This window comes from Zootoca vivipara, chromosome 6 (genome assembly GCF_965207765.1).
Source record: "Zootoca vivipara chromosome 6, rZooViv2.hap1.1, whole genome shotgun sequence".
In the NCBI taxonomy this organism is placed as follows: domain Eukaryota; kingdom Metazoa; phylum Chordata; class Lepidosauria; order Squamata; family Lacertidae; genus Zootoca; species Zootoca vivipara.
Window position 1 is genome coordinate 93,119,289 of NC_142589.1, and position 23,365 is coordinate 93,142,653.

Consider the following 23,365-nt stretch of genomic DNA (forward strand, 5'->3'; position numbering starts at 1 on the left):
GCGGGCGCCACCACCGAGAAGGCCCTCTGCCTGGTTCCCTGTAACCTCACTTCTCACAGGAAGGGAACTGCCAGAAGGCCCTCGGAGCTGGAGCTCAGTGTCCGGGCTGGACGATGGGGGTGGAGATGCTCCTTCAGGGATACTGGGCAGTTTAGGGCTTTCAAGGTCAGCACCAACCCTTTGAATTGTGTTCAGAAACGTACTGGGAGCCAATGTAGGTCTTTCAGGACCGGTGTTATGCGGTCTCGGTGGCCACTCACAGTCCCCAGTCTAGCTGCCGCATTCTGGATTAGTTGCAGTTTCCGGGTCACCTTCAAAGGTAGCCCCACGTTGAGCGCGTTGCAGTAGTCTAAGCAAGAGATAACTAGAGCATGCACCGCTCTGGCGAGACAGTCTGCAGGCAGGTAGGGTCTCATCCTGCGTACCAGATGGAGCTGATAGACAGCTGCCCTGGACACAGAATTGACCTGTGCCTCCATGGACAGCTGTGAGTCCAAAATGACTCCCAGGCTGTGCACCTGGTCCTTCAGGGGCACAGTTACCCCATGCAGGACCAGGGAGATACAAGTCATCAGAGTGTGATGTTAACAGGGAAACAAACATGCTCAACTCATGAAAAGGAACAGCCCTTTTTTTGGGGGGGGGACATAAACTCTTCTCTTGCTTGGCACCAGTGCAATGTTTAAATCGTGTCCTCTGAGTAGCAACGATTTGGACCAGGGCGTTTGTGCGTTGCTGGGGCAGGGTGGGTGGGGAAACAAAATCTTTTCCTTTTCCCAGCTGGAGGTTCCCATCTTTCCAAGAGGAGGATCTTAAAAATAGCTTGTGATAAAAATCTTACGAATATTGATTTGGACAACTGTAATTTGGCAGCGCCTCGCCAAAATAGCTCCCCCCTGCTTTTTCCCCGAGGAAAGAGCCCTTGTTGGCTAACGATGGCAGGCCTTGCTACGAAACTCCCGAGACCAGAAAGCGTTTTTATTACCGAAAGGCCTGGGAATAAATGGCCGGGGCGTGTTAGCGTGGGAAAAGGGGGCTGATGGGCCTGGCAATGGGAGAGTTTGAATCTGGAGGTGGATATGTGATCATAATGTGGCAGAAAACAGAATCGGGATTTGAAATGGAGACTGGAGAACTGGGCCCAAGCTGACAAAATGAATTTCAACAGGGACAAACGTCAAGATCTGCAGTTAGGCAGGAAGAACCAAATGCAGAAATATAAAGAGCGAGGTGTGGGGGTGTGGACATTTGGCTTACTAGCAGTACATGTGAAAAGGATCTGGGGGGTCTTAGTGGACCGCAAGCTGAATGTGAGCCCACAGTGTGATGCAGCAGCAAAAAAGGCTAATGCTATTCTAGGCTGCATCCACAGAAGTCGAGTGTCCAAATCAAGGGAAGTCATAGTCCCACTTTATTCTGCCTGGGTCAGACCACGCCTGGAATAATGTGTCCGGTTCTGGGCTCCACAATTTAAGGAGGATGTTGACAAGCTGGAAGGTGTGCAGAGGAGGGCGACCAAGATGATCAAGGGTCGGGAAACCAAGCCTGATGAAGAACGGTTGAGGCATTTGGAAACCAAGCCTGATGAGGAATGGTTGAAGGAGCTGGGTATGTTTAGCCTGGAAAAGAGGAGACTGAGAGGAGATGCGATAGCCATCTTCAAATATCCGAAGGGCTGTCCCATGGAAGAGGGGGGGAAGCTTGTTTTTTCCTGCTCCAGAGGCAGCACTCGAACCCGTGGCTTCAAGTGACAAGGAAGGAGATTCCGACTCAACCTCAGGAAGAACTTTCTGACAGTAAGAGCTATTTGACATTGGAATGGAAGGCGACGAATACTCCTTCTTGGGAGGTTTCGAAGCAGAGATTGGGTGGCCATCTGTCCGGGATGCTTTAGCTGAGATTCCTGCATTGCAAGGGGTGGGACTAGATGACTCTTGGGGTCCCTTCCAACTCTACGGTTCTGTGATTCTATGATGCCATCACGGTGGACAGAAAGGAATTGAAGCAATTGCATACCCCTCCACTGTCCCAATTAAACTGGGACATCCCATTTTTGGGCTCTGCACCCTTGCGCGGTCATGTGACTCGTACGGAAGCCCTTAAGGCGCGCATCCCGTTTTTCAGATTCGACATTTTGGAGCGCATGTAGTTGGGTGTCGGCTGCAGAGCAAGCAATGCTCGCCCCTTTGGTGTCATGAATTGACTTTTCTGTTGGTATTGGAGGCATCGTTTTGCCAACGTTCAATACATGGCTGTTGGGGTGTGTGTGTTTAACAACCTGAGGGCCGCATTCCCCTCTGGGCAGAGTTTCAAGGGCCGCATGCAAGTAGTGCTGGGGACCAGAGGCAAAAGAAGGCAGAGCACTGGGTGCAAATTTTGCCTTGATGCAACAGGCTACATTCTATAAACTCTTCCTCTCTCACACACCTCCTCCTCTGATGTGGTCAGAGTTACACACTTACGCAAAGTGTGGTGTAAATTGGGGGAGGGGTGTGGCTTACGGAGAGCGGCAAGGGTCAAACAGAGAGCCCTTGAGGGCTGCGTTTTGCCTGGCTGGTGCAAAAGCAAGACTAGGGCACCCCAAAGCGTGCAGAAGTGCAAGGAAAAGTTAGGGGTCCTCACAACCCCCCCCCATTTGCATGCAGAGGGTCTCAGCCTGAACACAGATTCAGCCATTGCAGATCCCGCAGGGCAGTGGAATGGAATGGAGTTGCCAAGAAATGGGCAAGGCCGGCTGGCTGGCTGTGGAACGGAATGGAGTTGCCAAGAAATGGGCAAGGCCAGCTGGCTGGCTATACTGCAAAATTTTGTTGCGGAAAAGGGAGTTGTTGTTTTTTTGGACGTACAGCCTACATAGAGACACGATCCGGCCAAAATGCCGCCGCCTTCCTTGCTGTGGCACACCAGGTTATCCCCCGACTGCTGCTGTGATCCGTTCAGGTTAGAGATCGTGACGCCCAGGGTGTTGGCGCCGAGGACCTTGTACGTCTGCGCTGGAAGCCGCCGGCCGTTCAGAGTCCAGTAAAGGTCCTCGGCTCGCAGGCTCGAGTCGGCAGCAACCGAACAGTTGGCCGTGAGCGAGGAGCCGATACGGAGAGTCGGGTCTTGGGGGAGGATGACGGCCGGGTCTGCAAGGGAAAGGAGGGGAGAGAGAAAGAAAAGTGGGCAAAGAACATCAGGACCAAGTGCGCAGCCTGGGAGTCATTTTGGACCCACAGCTGTCCATGGAGGCGCAGGTCAATTCTGTGTCTAGGGCGGCTGTCTGCCAGCTCCATCTGGTACGCAGGATGAGACCCTCCCTGCCCACAGACTCTCGCCAGAGCGGTGCATGATCTGGTTATCTCCCGCTTGGACTACTGCAATGCGCTCTCTGTGGGGCTCCCTTTGAAGGTGACTCGGAAACTGCAACTAATCCACAATGCGGCAGCTAGACTGGGGACTGGGAGTGGCTGCTGAGACCATATAACTCTGGTCCTGAAAGACCTGCATTGGCTCCCAGGAAATTTCCGAGCACAATTCAAAGGGTTGGTGCTGACCTTGAAAGCCCTAAACAGCCTTGGCCCAGTAGACCTGAAGGAGCGTCTCCACCTCCATCCTGGACACAGAGGTCCAGCTCCAAGGGCCCTCCCTGCGAGAAGTGAGGTTACAGGGAACCAGGCAGAGGGCCTTCTCAGTGGTGGCGCCCGCCCTGTAGAACGCCCTCCCTTCAGATATTAAGGGACTCGACTTTTAGAAGACATCTGAAGGCAGCCTTGTATGGAAAAGTTTTTAATGTTTGACGTTTTATCGTGTTTTTAGTATTCTGTAGGGAGCCACCCAGAGTGGCTGGGGAGACCTAGCCAGATGGGCAGGGTATAAATAATAAATTATTATTATTGCTTGGCTCCGCAGACGCATCCCAGAATATTCTCAGACGTACAGGGCATCACTCACTTTGCAGATTGTTTTCATCGCTATTCTATCGTACATATCTCTTTCATGAGATTTGTTCCTCGCCGGATTGCCAGAACGGCACGAGAACCTCAGAGCAGTTTACAAAGAGAAGATCTCTTGACCGAAAGCTCAGGAGACAGCCTATTCCTGCGACTGCAATTTGTTCTTTAATTCTGGATTTCGGAAGGTCAACCAGATGTTTTTTAACATCTGCCACTGGCAGATGTCGACAAATGCATCGGTTATATTTGCACTACGGGCAAGAAAGATCAGGGCAACCTTTTTGGGCAATGCAAGTGCCAAACCCCAGGGATGCTGACCAGAAGGAATGTTTTTTGAAATTCTGGACATTGTAGGTTTGTCTTGATCTGGTGCATGCAAAGCCTTTCGTTCTGTAGCTGGGTGATTTGTGCTTACATAGTCTCGCGATGGCCATTGGCTATAAACAATTTTTTTTAAAAAAAAAAACCCTGCTGGTATTGAAATTTTAAAATGTTGCAACCCACCTTGGGACCTGCTGGCGAAGGGTGAGTCATTTTGGACCTGGAAGATACCCTGAGGGTCATCTAGCCCAACCCCCCTGAAATGCAGGAATATTTTACCCAATGTGGGACTTGAACCCATGACCCAGAGATTAAGAGTTTTGTGCTCTACCGAATAAATGAATTAATACTACTACTCTTTCATTATGTTGATTATATGCACTTTAAATGTACGGTTTGGGTTAATAATAATGAATAAACAAATATTAGCAGTAATTAATATTCCAAACCGAACATTGAAAGTAAGTTCCCCCTTTAAATATACCTTTCCCAAAAAACCGGAAGCTTTTTTATTAGGAATAATAGGACAAGAGATAATGAAAGGAGATCAAGTATTATTTATGTACGCGACAACTGCGGCTAGGACTTTGTTAGCCCAAAAATGGAAAACTCAGGAATTACCGACGATTGAAGAGTGGCAGACCAAAATGATAGACTATGCGGAATTAGCAAGACTGACTAGCAGGATCCGAAACCAGGGAGAGGCAAAGTTCCAAAAAGACTGGAGTAAATTTGTGGACTATATGGAGAGGAATTGTAGAAGTTTAAAGACACTTGCAGGATTGAAATAAATGACTTTAAGTAAAGGGAGTAAAGGAACTGTGAGATAGGAGTGAATAAGAAAACCGAATGGGGGGAATGGGGGGAAGGAGGGAAGTCAAAGCTCGGCAGAGCAAAGAAAATGATTGATAAGATGCTAAGAAGAGAAATTTTGTGTTCATTATGTTTATTATGTGTTGTTGTGTTTGTGACTGTATGTGTGGTTTGTTTTTGTTTAAATGTGTTTAATTGGAAAATCTAATAAATTGCTTTAAAAAAAAGAAAGTAAGTTCCCCCCTTTCATTCATATATATATATATATACTTTTTATTAGATTTTATCATTTATATTTCAAAATATAATTATATTTCAAATGCAATTATATTTCAAAATTCAAATTATATTTCAAAATATTTATTTAAACAACCTTAAATCAATGGCTTTCCTTCTTCTTTGCATACCATCCACCCCCACATATTTTACACAAACTAAACCATTCAGTAATCCATTGTTACAGCCATCAAAACTTATTTTACACTGTTCAGTTTATCTTAATGCTAACTGAACACAATTTTCACCCATATATTCAGTCGACGTTTCCCAGCCTTCTTTAAACATGCTTTATTCTAGTTCGTTGATTTAAGGTTGTTTAAATGAATATTTTGAAATGTGAGTTGGAAAATCGAATAAATTATATATGGAGAACGTAAGTTTCCCCCTTAAGAACCCTGGGAACTGTATCTGGTCAAGGGAGTTGGGAACTGTAGCGCCAGGAGGGGTAAACTACATTTCCCAGGACCCTCTGGGAGAAGCTTCAAATGAGCTTCCAATGTACAGTCTGGAGGCAATGGCCCATTCATAGTTGCCTTTTATTCTGGTGCCACCAGGTGGCGCTGTCTGGCACTTTTCGTGACAGATTCAAGATATCCCACTTGCCCCCCCGCAAGGGCCGGCCCACCCTCAGGCGGCAGGCTTCACGGGGGCAGCAGATCCCAACACAGATCTTTATTCCATCACCTTGTTCCCGATGAAGACCTTCACTCAATCCTTCTTCTCTGGGGAAAGCATCGCTTGCCTCCGAACGCGGAGGGCAGATCGCGGCCATCCTGATTTTTCCCCCCAATCCCTCTTTCAAAGCCATCCAAGTTGGTGGAACCTCCTGCGGCGGGTAGTTCCACAGGTTAACCGCGCACTGCCTGAAGAAAGAATGCCCCGGCTCTTCCAATCTTTCCAGGGGGCTGTGTTGTGGAAATGGTATAGACGGATCGGGGCAGGTAAACAAGTCGAGGGTTCTCGCCTTGAGTATCGGAGAGGGAGGAAAATGTCGGGAAAATCCTGGCAGAACCTGTTCCTTCACTCAGCCTAGGACTCTGGCTTTACTGGGAAGTTCTCCATCCATCGTTTAGTCGTGTCCGCCTCTTCGTGACCCCATGGACCAGAGCACGCCAGGCACTCCTGTCTTGCACTGCCTCCCGCAGTTTGGTCAAACTCATGTTCGTAGCTTCGAGAACACTGTCCAACCATCTTGTCCTCTGTCGTCCCCTTCTCCTAGTGCCCTCCATCTTTCCCAACATCAGGGTCTTTTCCAGGGATTCTTCTCTTCTCATGAGGTGGCCAAAGTACTGGAGCCTCAGCTTCAGGATCTGTCCTTCCAGTGAGCACTCAGGGCTGATTTCCTTCAGAATGGAGAGGTTTGATCTTCTTGCAGTCCATGGGACTCTCAAGAGTCTCCTCCAGCACCATAATTCAAAAGCATCAATTCTTCGGCGATCAGCCTTCTTTATGGTCCAGCTCTCACTTCCATACATCACTACTGGGAAAACCATAGCTTTAACTATACGGACCTTTGTCGGCAAGGTGATGTCTCTGCTTTTTAAGATGCTGTCTAGGTTTGTCATTGCTTTTCTCCCAAGAAGCAGGCGTCATTTAATTTCGTGACTGCTGTCACCATCTGCAGTGATCAAGGAGCCCAGGAAAGTAAAATCTCTCACTGCCTCCATTTCTTCCCCTTCTATTTGCCAGGAGGTGATGGGACCAGTGGCCATGATCTTAGTTTTTTTGATGTTGAGCTTCAGACCATATTTTGCGCTCTCCTCTTTCACCCTCATTAATAGGTTCTTCAATTCCTTCTCACTTTCTGCCATCAAAGTTGTTCCATCTGAATATCTGATGTTGTTGATATTTCTTCCGGCAATCTTAATACTAGGATGCCCCAAAATGAGATCATAGTATCATAGAATTGTAGATTCGGAAGGGACACCCAGGGTCATCTAGTCCAACCCTCTGCAGTGCAGGAATCTCAGCTGAAGATGCTCCCCCCCCCCAGATCAAAAGTGGGGAACCTTTGACCCTCGCGACGTTCCTGAGCTATGACTCCTGCAAGTGTGGGGTGGGAGTCACCAACATCTGGAGGGCGAAAAGGGGTTGGCATGATCGACTAGGACCTGGGAGTTCAAATCCAGCTCGCGTGGGTGGCTTCAGGGGCCGGTCACTGCCCCTCAGCCCAACCTACCTCGCAGGGTTAGAATCATAGAATCGTAGAGTTGGAAGAGACCACAAGGGCCATCCAGTCCAACCCCTTGCCGAGCAGGAAACACCATCAAAGCATTCTTGACATATGCCTGTCAAGCCTCTGCTTAAAGACCTCCAAAGAAGGAGACTCCACCACACTCCTTGGCAGCAAATTCCACTGCCGATCAGTTCTTCCTAATGTTTAGGTGGAATCTTCTTTCTTGTAGTTTGAATCCATTGCTCGGTGTCCACTTCTCTGGAGCAGCAGAAAACAACCTTTCTCCCTCCTCTATATGACATCCTTTTATATATTTGAACATGGCTATCATATCACCCCTTAACCTTCTCTTCTCCAGGCTGAACATACCCAGCTCCCTAAGCCGTTCCTCATAAGGCATCGTTTCCAGGCCTTTGACCATTTTCGTTGCCCTCTTCTGGACACGTTCCAGCTTGTCAGTATCCTTCTTGAACTGTGGTGCCCAGAACTGGACACAGTACTCCAGGTGAGGTCTGACCAGAGCAGAAGACAGTGGTACTATTACTTCCCTTGATCTAGATGCTATACTCCTATTGATGCAGCCCAGAATTGCATTGGCTTTTTAAGCTGCTGCATCACACTGCTGACTCATGTCAAGTTTGTGGTCTGCCAAGACTCCTAGATCCTTTTCACATGTACTGCTCTCAAGCAGTTGGTTTTGGGAGGGTTTCAATGAGGGGGGGGAGAGCAACACGCAGCCCACCTTGAGCTCCTTCAGAGGAAACGGCAGGATGTAAACGCATCTCGATCTCGGGGGTGCCAGCTTCCACCACCCCTGCCGGTCAGAGTCCGACAACATCTGGAGGGAAAAGGGCTGATTCTTCTCCTCCCCCCCCCAAATAAAACCCCCATGCCCTGATCCTTTCCAAGGCTAATTGATCCTTTGGTGGGAATACAGCCCGCAACATCTGGACCTACTCAGCAAAAGGGCAACCAAATATTGAGGTAATTGGTTCCGTCTGCGGAGAGCAAAGACGAATTCTGCTCAGTGTCCGTAGCAGCAGAGGGAACGCTTCCTACCGAGTTATTTCAGGGGATCCATCCAGCTCAGTATTGCCTACATGGGCTGGCAGCCTCTAGCCAACCCTGCCTGGGGGCGGCGGGTTTTGAACCCGGGGCTTTCTGCATACAAAGCAAGAGCCCTTCCCATACAGAGTGGCGATTCTTCCCTTAAAAACAAAGCAAGACTCCAGTCCTCATGGGGTTGCCGGTTTCACCCCCAGGTGTGTCCTGTTTTTCATGGGTAAAACAAGAGTCGTCATAGCGACCCACAGTTAAAAGTTGGCCAGTGTCCTCCTTTTTGACATATTCAAAATATGGCAACCCTAGACGGGATGTTAGGGGAGGGGTAGAACCACCCGGTGGGGGACACGCCATGCTCCTTCCGGGGTCAATTTTGGTCCCTCGTCCTGCAATCAGATAGATCTGACCTGTGGTTTCTAGGAGCTGCCGGCATGAGACGGCGGACACAATCCGGGAAACGGGTTCGACTGGCTGGCTAAACCAGGTGAAGGGAGCTGATGGGTCTCAAACTCTTGGTGAGTAAGGGGCTTGCGAAGACAGGCTCTGGAGGACAAAGAGGGTGTTATGTACTGAGCTGAATCCTAGAACAATAGGATTCAGAACCAGCGGGAGCTACCCAATCCAACTCCAGGTGGAAGTGAATCCGCAACCTGATTGGCCTGCTGGAGCAGCCAATCAGGCGGCTGGCAGAAGTGAATCTGCTACCTGATTGGCCTGTAGGAGCAGCCAATCAGGCTGCAGGCAGAAGTCAATCCACAATATAATTGGCCCACAGGTGTAGCCCTGAAGTAGCCAATCACGCAAGGCCCATTGTGTAAATAATGTATATAAGCAGATGGTTTTGGGAAAAGAGCCATTCGTCTTCTCTTCTTCTCCTTGATGAATATGAGCTGAATAAAGAGCATGAAATTCACTCTCGACTCCGAGTATATTTCACTGGCGACGAAGGTGGGATCCTGCTGAGCTGACCGCCACCACGCACTGCACCGCAGCACCGCCACCTGCTGCACCGCTGCATCGCACCGTGCATCCAGGCTTCAGCTCCAGGACCCAAGGAACCCAGAATGGAAACCGACAGCAGCTTCTTGCCATTCAAACCAGCATCAGGAGACTGGGAAGGGTACGCCGCCCGTTTCAACTTCCTCCTGCAAGCGAAAGAAGTCACCAACGATGCCATGAAGAGGGCGACATTCTTCAGCGTCTGTGGAGAGGAGACGTTTGAAATCGCCCGGGCTCTCCTTGCACCTAGAGATGTCGCTACCGTCTCTTACAAAACAATAATGGAACGGCTGAAGGAGCACTTTTCACCACAGCCCTCGGTGGTAGCTTGCCGAAATGCCTTCTACGCAAAGCGGCAAGCCCCAGGGGAAACCATAACTGGGTTTGTGACCTCCCTCCGCCAAGCCGCCCGGTTATGCAACTTCTCAGAGTTGGAGAACATGCTTCGTGACCGCCTCGTCGGTGGCCTGAGGGACGAGATGTTGCAACGACGCCTCTACGCCAAAAAAGACCTCACGTTCCAGATTGCTCTGGAGGAAGCCCTGGCAACCGAAGCCGCTGAGAGGTCAACGCAAGAGGCACGACCGGCCCCGCCATCCCAACCGAGGGTCTACCACGAAGACCTCACCGACGAATCCGAATCTGACAGGGAGGAAGTACACCGAGTACAGCGGCGCACTCAAGCAGCACACACACCACAGCAGCCTCGACGAGAAGGAGGGAACTGTGCAAGCTGCGGGGAGAACCACGAGAGGAGGACCTGTCGTTTCCGCAACGCAGAGTGCAGGCAGTGCAGAAAATTGGGACACATCGCCCGGGTGTGTCGGGCTCGACTCACCCGTCGACAAGCATCAGATGACCGACCCAGGAGCCCCAGGTCACACGGCACCATGCACCAAGGCAACTCGACGGAGATCACGGACTACCAGGTATTCCAGTTGCCCCATCCCAGCACAGAGAAAATTTATATAGAGGTACAGATAGAGGGAGCCCCATGCCGCATGGAGCTGGACACGGGTTCAACTCTATCCATAATCTCGGCCCGAACATTAAGGGAACTGTGCCCTAATGGGGGTCCCAAACTAAGGCCGGCCCCATTCACCCTCCGGGACTTCCAGAAACGTAAGGTCCCTACAATGGGGGTGGGGACCTTCAGGGTGCAATATCGAGGGCGAAAGCAACAATTGGACTTGCTGGTAGTTAAGGGCCCCTACGTTAGCTTACTGGGACTGGCATGGTTTGGACCTCTGGGGCTAGCCGTTACCGGGGTGAACCGCACTAGCTTACAAGTGGACGTGGACGCCATATGCAAAGAGTTTCCAGGGGTTTTCGATGGGGCATTGGGACGATATACAGGACCCCCCATTGCCCTACAGCTAGACCCCGCTGTACGACCCATCAGGCACAAGGCCCGCCGGGTCCCGTTCGCCCTGAAACCCCGCATAGACGAGGAATTGGACCGGCTCGTGGAGCAAGGAGTGCTGGAGCCGGTGCCCAACGCCCCCTGGGAAACTCCAATTGTCACACCCGTCAAGCCTAACGGTTCGGTCCGCATCTGTGCAGACTACAAATGCACCATAAACAAGGCTCTCACGGCCCATGCATACCCAGTGCCAGTGGTCAGCCATGTCCTCGCCACCCTGGCTGGGTCAAAAATCTTTGGCAAACTGGACTTGGCCCAAGCGTATCAACAGTTGCCTGTGGACGAAGCCACAGCAGAGGCTCAGACGATTGTGACGCACAGAGGGGCATTCAGAGTAAAGCGGCTGCAATTTGGCGTTAGCGTGGCACCAGGCATATTCCAGAATCTAATGGACTCTCTCCTTAAAGGGATTCCTGGTGTCACCCCCTTCTTCGATGATGTACTGATCGCCGGGCCCACACCAGAGGAATTTGAGGACCGCCTCCGCTCCGTCCTGCACCGTTTCCAGACGGCGGGCCTCAAGGTGAAGCGGGAAAAGTGTTTACTGGGAGTGCCGCAGGTGGACTTTCTGGGATTTAAGGTGGACGCAGAAGGGGTCCATCCAACCGGTGACAGGGTGAGACCAAGAGTGGGTCCAGGGGTCAAGAAGGCAGTTTCTGCAAGTGAAGGGCAGGTGGGGCTTGTCCACCTGGGAAGGAAGATCATCAAAGAAAAGGAAAATTCTGGTCCTAAACCTCTGCTGCCTTGTGGGACATTTTTGGAAGAAGGAGGAGGAGGAGGAGGAGGAGGAGGAGAAGATTATTTCTGCTCTGTCCATCTGGCTGGGTTTCCCCAGCCACTCTGGGCAGCTCCCAACAGAATATTTAAAACACGATAAAACACCAAACATTAAAAGCTTCCCTAAACGGGGCTGCCTTCAGATGTCTTCTAAGAGCCAGGTAGTTGTTTATTTCCTTGACATCTGATGGGAGGGCGTTCCACAGGGAGGGCACCACCACCGAGAAGGCCCTCTGCCTGGTTCCCTGTAACCTCGCTTCTCGCAGGGAGGGAACCGCCAGAAGGCCCTCGGAGCTGGATCTCAGTGTCCGGGCTGGACGATGGGGGTGGAGACACTCCTTCAGGTATACTGGGCTGTTTAGGGCCCTCAAGGTCAGCACCAACAGTTTGAATTGTGCTCAGAAATGTCCTGGGAGCCAACGTAGGTCTTTCAGGACCAGAATTATATCATCTCCACTCCCAGTCCCCAGTCTAGCTGCCACATTCTGAATTAGTTGCAGTTTCCGGGTCACCTTCAAAGGTAGCCCCACGTAGAGTGCTACACATATCCAGAACGGAGTCCCTAAGGCGGTTGGATGGCGGCTTCTCCACCTCCTTCCGGCAACTCCTGCTGCCAAGCAGGTGCCAAACATCTTGCTCTGCTTTCCTTTGGACCCCATCAGCGAAGTCGAGAGGGGGGGTCTTGTCGTCTGGGCAGCCCAGGACCTCCATGCCCACTGCCCAGGCTTGCCCTGGCTTATCTCTCTCCACACTTGGGGGGGGGGAACGGGATATTTTTGAGTTCGGGGGCCACATCCCCTTCTGCACCGCCTTTTGAGGGCCGCATGCCACGGGTTGGGCGGGGCCAGAGGCGAAAGGGGGCAGAGCAACACGTGAAAATTTTGACGGCAAAATTTTGTCCCTCTGCTCTCCAGGTAAGAGGCACGGCTGCAATTCAAGGACACATTTGCAACCAGGCGAAGACGCTCAAGAAGGTGGGTGGATTGGGGGGGGGCTTCTGAGGGCCATTGGGAGTGGCCAGGAGGGCCACATCAGGCCTGGGTCTCCCTGCGCTTGTTGCAGAACAGATTTTGCACCACGACATCATCAACGCAAACTCATCGACTGCATTGGACTCCGCGACAAAGTCTACTAGATTTCACGGGGGGGGGGGTTTCAGGGGGGGTGGAGCCTGGTGGCACATCTAGCAAGCTGAGAAACCACCCCAGACACGTACAGTCAAACCTCGGTTAGAATAATAGAATCATAGAATCGTAGAGTTGGAAGAGACCACAAGGGCCATCCAGTCCAACCCCCTGCCGAGCAGGAAACACCATCAAAGCATTCTTGACATATGGCTGTCAAGCCTCTGCTTAAAGACCTCCAAAGAAGGAGACTCCACCACACTCCTTGGCAGCAAATTCCACTGCCGAACAGCTCTTACTCTCAGGAAGTTCTTCCTAATGTTGAGGTGGAATTTTCTTTCTTGTAGTTTGAATCCATTGCTTCGTATCCGCTTTTCTGGAGCAACAGAAAACAACCTTTCTCCCTCCTCTATATGAAATCCTTTTATATATTTGAACATGGCTATCATATCACCCCTTAACCTTCTCTTCTCCAGGCTAAACATACCCAGCTCCCTAAGCCGTTCCTCATAAGGCATCGTTTCCAGGCCTTTAACCATTTTTGTTGCCCTCTTCTGGACATGTTCCATCCTGTCAGTATCCTTCTTGAACTGTGGTGCCCAGAACTGGACACAGTACTCCAGGTGAGGTCTGACCAGAGCAGAATACAGTAGTACTATTACTTCCCTAGATCTAGATGCTATACTCCTATTGATGCAGCCCAGAATTGCATTGGCTTTTTAAGCTGCTGCATCACACTGCTGACTCATGTCAAGTTTGTGGTCTGCCCAGACTCCTAGATCCTTTTCACATGTACTGCTCTCAAGCCAGGTGTCACCCATCCTGTATTCGTGACTTTCATATATATATTTTTGCCCAAGTGTAGTACTTTACATTTCTCCTTGTTAAAAATCATCTTGTTTGCTTTGGCCCAGTTGTCTAATCTGTTAAGGTCATTTTGAAGTGTGATCCTGTCCTCTGGGGTATTAGCCACCCCTCCCAATTTGGTGTCGTCTGCAAACTTGCCCAGGATGCCCTCGATTGCGGTTGTCGGACGCAATCCGTTTCGGAAGCCAGTTCAGCTTGTGAAACATTTGACAACCTAGACGCGGCTTCCGATTGGTTGCAAGAGCTTCCCGCACTCTAGCAGAAGCTGCGTTGGACATTCGGCTTCCGGAAAACGTTTGTAAACCGGAGCATTTACTTCCGGGTTTTCGGCGTCCGGGAGCCGAAACATACGATAATGGAGGTTGTTCAGGAACAAAACTGACCATGCTCAGAATGTGTGTGTGTGTGGGAAGGAACGCCTCTGATTCTAGCACTGGTCCCTTCTGGGTGTTCAGTTCTACGATTATACCCTTCAAAATAACACCGACAACAACAAGTGTGTCGCCATCTCCCCTCGGAAAAACAAGCAACCCTCGACAAAACGTATTTCAAAGATAAAAAATTGGGAGGGACAGGGAGTCTCGGTGGGCACCACGTCGGAGACTGTGGAATACACAACAAGAAGCAAACCACCTCCCCTCTCTGGTTTGACTCACCGGGGGGGGGGAGTGGCCTGGTCTCTCTCACCCCCCTTATGGGCGACGCAGCGGGTTTGGGCAAAGCAAATTTAGAAATCGCTAGAGTACAGGATGTCCCCAAAACACAGCAATTACCAAAGGATGTCAGGTTTTTTTTCCCCGCGACGAAGAAGGGGAGGGATGGGGCAGGAAGACGGCAGAATCTACACTAATCTGTGATGCAGGCCAAAATCATTCCAGGATCTGTTCCGGAGGGATTTCGAGGCCCTGCGGAGATGGGGAGCCCTTCTGCAGGGGACCCCAATTTTTCCACCCGTCGCTCTAAATGCTAGCAACAAAACAAAAAAACAACAACCCAGTGGTCTGGAGGACGCCTGCTGTTTTCCTCCAATAGTCCTCCTTCCTTCCTTCCTCCCTCCCCCCAGATGCAAGAACCCCAAAAACATGTGTTTTAAAAGGGAAAGGTGTGAAATTTTCACACTGGGAGAGGGAAATCTTGGAGGGGAGCTGGATAGATTATGCGGAGTTTCAGTCCCACTATACCTATGAGGTATTTTATCACTTTCTCGTTGTATTTTTATTTATTTTCTCCTACTGATCAGGTGTTAAGTTATGCTGGAAAGTGAAACCAGATTTCCAAGGTGTGGGAGACATTTATTCTCTTTTTCTTTTTTTTTTGAATGGCTGGCTTTTACGGCACACCTCTCTCTCTCTCTTATTATTGGTACTTTTTAAAACAGCTGGAGGAGACCAGAATGCAGCGATTGAAATTGCAAACTCCCCTACCTCTATCCCTCCTTGTACCGGCATTATTATTATTATTATTATTATTATTATTATTATTATTATTATCATCATTGTTATCATTATTGTTATCATTATTATTATCATTATTATCATTATTATTATCATCATTATTATTCCTATCCCACCTTTTCCCCCAGACCCAGGAGCCAAAGTCTGCAAAGCAACACGGCGCAGATAAAACGCGAAAAGCTAAAAACATATGCGAGATCATTGTTGGCAAGTAATCAAACAATAACAGAATCCGAGCGATATCGCAAAAATCTATTGAAAATGGAGATAACAGAGGCAGTAAAAACATCGCTGCGTTTTTATCTCCTTAAAAGCAGTCAGTTGGAACAAGAAAGTCTTCATCTGCCAGCAAATGGACAGCAAGGAAGGAGCCAGCCTGGCTTCCCTAAGCAGGGAGTTCCAAAGTTGCCTGAGAGGAGCCACCACCAAGAAGGCCCTGCCCATGTTCCCTGTAAGCATAAAGCAGCCTTCTCTATTTTATCTGTGTTTTTGTATTTTATCTGCAAGCCACAGATTGAGCCCTGGCCTGGAGAAAAGGCAGGATTATTATTATTATTATTATTATTATTATTATTATTATTATTATTATTATTATTTGTGTGGTTGCCCCTGTTCTGGCAACTGCAATCCACAGTCTCAAGGCATTTTTGTCCTGGTGGGATTTCCCAGTTTGGATAAATGGGTCTTTTTACCACGAGTGTCTTATTTGGTTTTCAGTGGTACCTTGGTTCTCAAATGCCTTGGTACTCAAACAACTTGGAACCCAAAGATTGCAAACCCGGAAGGAAGCTTTCCGGTTTGTGAACTTTTTTCAGAAGCCGAACATGCTCTGATTTGAGTGCCACACTTCCGATTTGAGTGTTACGCTGAGGTCTGTCTCTTTTTGCTATTTATTTTGCATTTTTGTTTTTGCGGCTCTTTTTGTTTTGTTTTTGTGACTGTGTGGAACCCAGTTCAGCTACTGATGGCTTGATTGTGTGACTGCAGTACACTGTTTATTGCTTTCATTTTATGGATCAACGGTCTCGTTAGATAGTAAAATCCATGTTAAATTGCTGTTTTTTAAAGCCTGGCACACATTAATCCATTTTGCATTCCTTTCTATGGGAAAGCTCGCATTGGTTTTGGAACGCTTTGGTTTTGGAACGGACTTCAGGAATGGATTAAGTTTGAGAAGGATACCTGAAGGAGCGTCTCCACCCGCATTGTTCTGCCCGGACACTGAGGTTCAGCACCGAGGGCCTTCTGGCGGTTCCCTCGCTGTGAGAAGCCAAGTGACAGGGAACTAGGCAGAGGGCCTTCTCGGTGGTGGCACCTGCCCTGTGGAACGCCTTTCCATCAGATGTCAAGGAAATAAACAACTATCTTTACTTTTAGAAGACATCTGAAGGCAGCCCTGTTTAGGGAAGCTTTTAATGTTTAATAGATTATTGTATTTTAATATTCTGTTGCGTCGGTGTGAAATTTTCGGCAGCCATTTAAAATGGCTCAAAAACTGGTTTTTTGGTGGGGGGGATGCTGAAGAACTTGACTCCCCCCCCCCCAAAAAAAGGTCAATAACTTTTGTGTCCAGATTTTAACTTCTTGAAATAACTGGGCTGGATTGAGGGACCGAGAAATCGCAACGTTAAAAAATTGCATCTCTCGGAAGCTTTACCAGAGGCAACAGCAGAGAATATTATTATTATTATTATTATTATTATTATTATTATTATTATTATTCCCCACTTTTTTCCTGATGGGATTCAAGGCGGCTTACAGACAAAAATAAGATCCCCCAAAACCAGTCTTTTAAAACATTGATGGGATTAAAACTATATGCATCAATAAAATCTTCCAAGTTCCAAAAGCTTTCCTTGCCACATATATTTAACCCTGCGTTTATTTGAACGGAAACGTCCCCCTAATCCCTGGACGTTTATAGTTCTATAAAACATGACGGACATCCCTTTTATTATTTCGGATTTTATTGCGCTGGACTAGCCCTTTAAAAGGGGGGGGAAAGCAGCCAGATTCTGAACCAACAAGTACACGTTTGGGGGAAAATATTCTTATTTTATTATCCAAGAGCTTGACGGGTGGAAGGAAGGAAGGCAGGTTGCAGCCGGTTTGCCAGACCAATCCAAATAACTTTATTGTGCTGCTTGCATTTTTGCATTTCAAGTATTGATCTGGCACACTTATTGATTTAAAATCGCATGCGTGACCTAGATGCCCCCCCCCTACAGTGGTACCTTGGTTCTCAAACGCCTTGGTTCCCAAATGCCGAAAACCCAGAAATAAGTGTTCTGGTTTTCAAACGTTTTTCGGAAGCCAAACATCCAATACGGCTGTCGGCTGTTGTTTCCGGGGCGCATGTATGGTTTCCAAACATTTTGGAAGTCAAACGGACTTCCAGAACGGATTAAGTTCAAGAACCAAGGTACCACTGTATTTGGCTCTTTAGGTTTTGCTATTTATTTTGTGTTATTATTTCTGAGGCTTTTTCGGTTCATTTGTTTTTGTGACTGTGCGGAACCCAGTTCAGCTGATTGATTGATTGTGCGACTGCGGAAACTGATAAAAGCTCCCCATCGAAACAATGACTATCATCAGAGCAAGTAAGGAAAAAACATTATTTTAATTTTCATCATCTACAATACTGTCTTATTTATTTTATAGTACAGTACATTGATTATTGCTTTCATTTTTTGGATCAGTGGTCCAAATTAGAGAGTCAAAATTCATGTTGAATTGCTTTTAAAAGTCTGGAACGGATCAATCCATTTTGCATGACTTTCTAATGGGAAAGCGCGCCTTGGTTTTGGAACACTTTGGTTTTGGAACGGGCTCCCAGAATGGATTAAATTTGAGAACCAAGGTACCACTGTACCAGAATGCCACTTCTTGCCCACCCCTCCATCGCTGCCAAAGGTTGTTTTCTTCGGACTGTGACGGCTCTCGGACTGACCGAGACACGTCCGTCAAGAATCAGCCCAGCAACCGGCGTTAGTCATGTCAACTGCGCAGAGCCTCCAGGATCTGGAGCAGTCTACCTTTGAGTACCAGATATATCGGAGGAAAACGACGGAGGCGGCTGCCTCCCTCGCAGTATGTAGGATGCCAATCTTCGCTCCAAGGGGCTTAGCCTCAACGCGCACACACCCTGCACACGCAGACGGCGTCTTAAATGTGCGACGACCCTGCACAGTAGGTCGAGGCTGAGGAAGTGCTGAATTTACATATAAGCTAAACAAGCTATAGCTTAGGGGACCACTCTCTTGGGGTCCCCCCCCCAAAATGAAAGGAATATGTCCAGCTGTCCTTTGTCAACAACAAATTGCCGCTGGTTTTTTGTTGTTGTTGAATGTATGCCATATGGTAACTTATGGACCTAATACAGGCATAGGCAAATTCGGCCCTCCAGATGTTTTGGGACTACAACTCCCATCATCCCTAGCTAACAGGACCAGTGGTAAGGGATGATGGGAATTGTAGTCCCAAAACATCTGGAGGGCCGAGGTTGAGGAAGCCTGACCTAATAGGTATCTAAAGCCATTTGCACATAACAAATAGGAGCCTACACAACATAAAACACTGTTGCTGTATGTAGGTTTTATTTTACTTGTTATTTATCCTGTATTTTGGAAATGTACGTCCAGGTTTTTTTTTCCTTTACATTTTTTTTGGGGGGGCGGGCCCAAGAGAGTGGTGCCCTAAGCTATAACTTGTTTAGCTTATATGTAAATCCGGCACTGAGACCCACGTTGGGCGAAAGATTCCTGCCTTGCCGGGGGGGGGTCAGACTGGATGGCCCTTGGGGGACCTTCCAAAGCAACGATTTTAAAATTCTGTAAAAAAAAATATGGAATAAGGTCTCCTTCCAAGACTCGGCTCTCGAGAATCACGAGAGAGGTTTCCGCTCCCAAATTGCAGCTCCGCGCCTCTGACCCCAGGGATCGCACCACAGCCTGACAAGGTCTGCCATGCCCAACTCAGCACAGGTTTGGTCGGGGAATTAATGCAGCCTTTGTGACCTCGGTTAAGTCGGAGGATTTCTCTGCTGCGAGCCCAGGTGTTCGGCGGTCAGTTCCTAGAATGTGGGATTTAAGGGGGCATGGGGGTCACTGTTTTTTGGGCAGGGGGTTCCCTAACGTTCGACGTCTCCATTTCCCGCCTGGCAAAGCAGCAACATCGCAGAAACCTAATCCCGACGGAAGCTTGTTTGGACGTCTTGCTAATTGAAGTCAGGAGGTGGAAGGCCGGCTGAAGACATCAAGGTTATGGCCTCGGGGAGAGAGAGAGAGAGAGAGAGAGAGAGACAGAGAGAGAGAGAGAGAGAGAGATTACAAGACATTTTGCAATTTGGGAGCGGAGATCTTTTAACCCCTGGAACTCCCTGCCTCTTGATATCAGGCTTCATCTCTGTCCTCTTTTTGGTGCCCCACTTGAAACATTTTCATCGTTAGCCTCTTGCTATATCAACCTTCTTACTTTTTCTTTGTGGTAATTTTATTGTCCTGGCCTGGAGAAAAGGCATTATTATTATTATTATTATTATTATTATTATTATTATTATTATTAAATTTGATGCACGTTTCAATCTGTTTCCTAGTCCATGGTTATTTCAACTTTCCAGAAGGCATAAATTATTGATTTTTCATAGGGGTTATTATTATTATTTATTAATTAATTAAATTTGATGCAAGTTTTAATCAGTTTCTTAGTCTGTTGTTATTTCGGCTTTCCGGAAGCCATAAATTATTGATTTTTCATAGTGGTTGTTGTTGTTGTTGTTGTTGTTGTTGTTGTTGTTGTTGTTGTTGTTGTTGTTATTTAAATTTGTATACCGCCTTTCATCCACAGATCTCACCAACTAAAATTACAATAAAACCCCCCACAAAATAAATCCTGGGGAGAGATTCCACAAAAGGGGAGCCACCACAGAAAAGGCCCTGTCTTTTCCAGCTCTTTCAGCTAAGAATCTGGAGACGAAAGGGATTGAAACCGGGGTCTTCTGCGTGAAAAACAGGCCGCCTTCCACCTGCTTCAAGGCCTTAAAAATAAGGATTCTAGTCCTCGTGGTTCTGGATAAACAGAAACGTTGTTGTTTAGTCGTTTAGTCGTGTCCGACTCTTCGTGACCCCATGGACCAGAGCACACCAGGAACATAGGCCCTGCTTATACCAAGTCGGACCGCTGCACTGCAGCTCAGTATTGCCTTCCCCGCCTGGTAGCATCTGTCCAGGGGTGCGGGCAGAGAGATGCTCTTCCAACGTGCAAAAAAGACCTGGAGACTAAACCCAGAGCCTTCTGCATGCCAAACAGATGTCCTCCCACTTGCCCTTCCTTTAAAACAAACTAAGTGTCCAGTCCTCAAGGGAATAAATGTTTTCAAACAGAGGCCTTTTCCCGGCCCGACCCGAAGACGCCAGAGATCGAACCTGGGGCCTTCGAAATGCCAAGCAGGTGCTCTCCCACCGAGCCACCCAGAGGGGATCAAGGAAGGGAGCCTTTCGCCGAAATCCCCGAGCTGCAGACGGACACACTCTGAGCCGGCACTGTCGCAGTGTTCAGTTTCACTCCACATCCTCGCTTTGTACGTGTGCAGAAACTGTGTTTCCCCCCCAACAAGCTTTTCAGCTGTGTGTATGTGTGTATTTGTGTACGTATGGGTATCTGACTGTCCCACCAGCGACAATGAGTTTTCCTTGGCGTGGGCTGAGCATCACACTTTTTTTTTTTCGGGGGGAAGGGGGCTAAAACCCCACCACCTCCTTGGACAAAACTCTCACCCTGAAGAGGAAATGTAAACTTCCTGTATCAGGAGTGGAGCATTTCCGTGCTTCCCTGAACCACCAAGAAACATCACCTCCTGTCTTTTCAGGGGGACGGATGAGATTCGTTCCAAGAATGAAAGCTAAATTTTGCGTTTACAACCCTCGAGGGTCTGGTGTGTGTGTGCTTGTGTGTGTGTGCAGGGAAATCCACTTTCTCCTTTCCACTTTCTCCTTTTCTGGTCTCAGCAGACGCACAGCCACCTTTTCCCGCCCACACCAAATGTTCCTCTGCAAGCTGGAGAAAGTTCGGAGGACCGAAACACCAAATTTCGATGGCCGGGAAAGTCCTCCTTGCGGAAATTTAATAGGGCCATCCAGCCAACTAAGGCCTTTTTTTAAAAAAAAAGAGTGGGAGAAAGAATTAAAATAAAGCTTTTAAGGCTTTTAAAGCAATCCCCCCCCTTGTTTGGAGAGATTTCTGGCAAAGATCTGAGTGATCTGGCAATGGGCCACAGTTGGAGGATGAGAGCAGGCCACCCTCACGACTTTCTAACATTAATTATTGGGATTAAAAAGAAGGAAGAATTCACTGTAGAGAATTTACTTTGATCAAGATTTCTCATTGTTCTTAAGACAAAGCAGCAGGGTTTTTTTGTGTGTGTGTGTGTGTGTACGGATATGGGAGAGATTTGCCCTTGTTTTGGCATGTAGGAATATCTCGCCATTTCCAACTTTGCAAGGTTTACACACTCAGTCTTAATTTCCATTCCCAAACTTCCATTTTTCTCTATTGTTTCCTGGCGATCATAAACTCTAATCATTGCAGGGCAGTGACCCGGCCTTTTCTTAGGGATATATATATATATATATATATATATATATATATATATATATATACACACTACTGTAAATCATTGTGTACACCGATGACCCCAAAAAAACACAATCAATAAATACATATGTTTCATGGACAGCAAAGAGCAGACAGAGATTCTCCACTATTTTGAACCTAGGAGTTCCAGTGGATTAACTTGTATCCTCCGCTGTGCAGTAAGAAGACTAATTCTCTAGCATTATCCGGAAAATTATATTATTATTATTTTGGAAGCAAAGAAAGAATTGCCCTCTCTCTGGGGTGAGATCTTTGCCCTACAGAAAGGTGAGGTGTGGATTGCTTTATTATTATTATTAAAGTAAGGTGCGGAATATTCAAACAGGACATTTTTTGCTACAAAGTTTGGCCCCAGGGATCTGCGAGGTTTGACGAAAGGTCTATTTATAAGCACAGAATGCTGAAAATAAAAGTGTTTCAGGTATAAAACAATAAATCAAGAGTGAAACGGCGGGTTGTCTGCTGCCCCTAGAGATCTGTCTGGGGGATTATATAGGAGATACAGCAAGCAAGAGATCACAGTCCTGTGGGATTCTCTGGGGTTTTGAATTCTTTGGCGGGTGGGTAGATTTTTATTCTTATGCTCTAAGGCTCATGGAGGGTGTACGGTTAAATTGCAGGATAGCATTGGCCCAGGATTTAATGTGCATTAGTTATTATCTCTTTGGGAAGTTCTGGGTTTTAGAGCGGGAACTGTTTTCTTCTGATGGGCTGCAGTAGAATTATCCATCAGTAGGAATGATTAACCATTTTGATTCAGCTGCAAAAGTTGATCCCAATTTCCACCTTCCATTCCAAGATCTTGCCCCCCCCCTCCCAAAAAAATATTGTTTTTTTGTGGGTACTATTATATGGATTTTTAACACAGGAATAAAGAACAGATCCTGGGGTGTGCCCTTTGCAGGGGTTTTATGACTGGCAGAAACGATATATGAAGGTTGCACGAAGGAGTTCCATTCTTACTGAAAAGAGGGAGAGAAAATGAATCGCAAAGTGGAACGCGGATTGCTTAAAAACATTCTGAGCTTTGGGGCGTCAGCCTGGGGGTCCCTATCCTGACAACTTTCTGGCCATGTGAAAAACAGGCAATTTCCTTCACCTGATTTAAAAAGGGGAAAGGCTTAAAAGGATATCCAACTCAACTCCCTTTGTTGTCTGACTTTTTACACAGACACACACACACAATTTTCGGTGCTATCCTCTCTCCCTCCAGCTCCTCTCCCAAAATAATAAATAAAACAATTTGTGTGTGTGTGTGTGTGTGTACACAACCAACACCAACACACAAAACCCCTGGCCTGTCTTGGCCACCCACAGCCTGCACAGCTAATTTAAGGAATATCTCACTTTCCTCTTAACGCAAGTGAATTTCCTGACGAGGACAAAGGGGCATTTCAAAGGGCAAAGGAGAGGGGGGGTATCTTTCAATATGTCCCCCTCCCTACCGGTTTTTCCAACCACTGGCATGCTTAGATTTATTTATT

General features: G+C 47.8%; 1 protein-coding gene and 1 long non-coding RNA gene across 5 annotated transcripts in view; one reads left to right on the forward strand and one right to left on the reverse strand.

The window, feature by feature from the left end:
- The window catches only part of CRLF1 (cytokine receptor like factor 1), a 41,925-nt gene that overhangs the window by 16,964 nt on the left and 1,596 nt on the right, over positions 1-23,365 (reverse strand). For both annotated transcript variants that reach the window (XM_035119054.3, XM_035119055.3), the window contains exon 2: positions 2,847-3,128. In XM_035119054.3, coding sequence (XP_034974945.1) covers positions 2,847-3,128 — 282 coding nt within the window. The remainder of the gene's footprint in view (positions 1-2,846; positions 3,129-23,365) is intronic.
- Positions 12,662-21,442, forward strand: LOC132592263 (uncharacterized). 3 transcript variants are annotated; one of them, XR_015950764.1, is made up of 4 exons: positions 12,662-12,759; positions 15,359-15,681; positions 17,753-17,830; positions 20,076-21,442. It is a non-coding gene; the product is annotated as an uncharacterized LOC132592263 (long non-coding RNA). The 3 variants fall into 3 exon arrangements; XR_015950766.1 differs by lacking the exon at positions 12,662-12,759 and adding an exon at positions 14,584-14,964; XR_015950765.1 differs by lacking the exon at positions 17,753-17,830.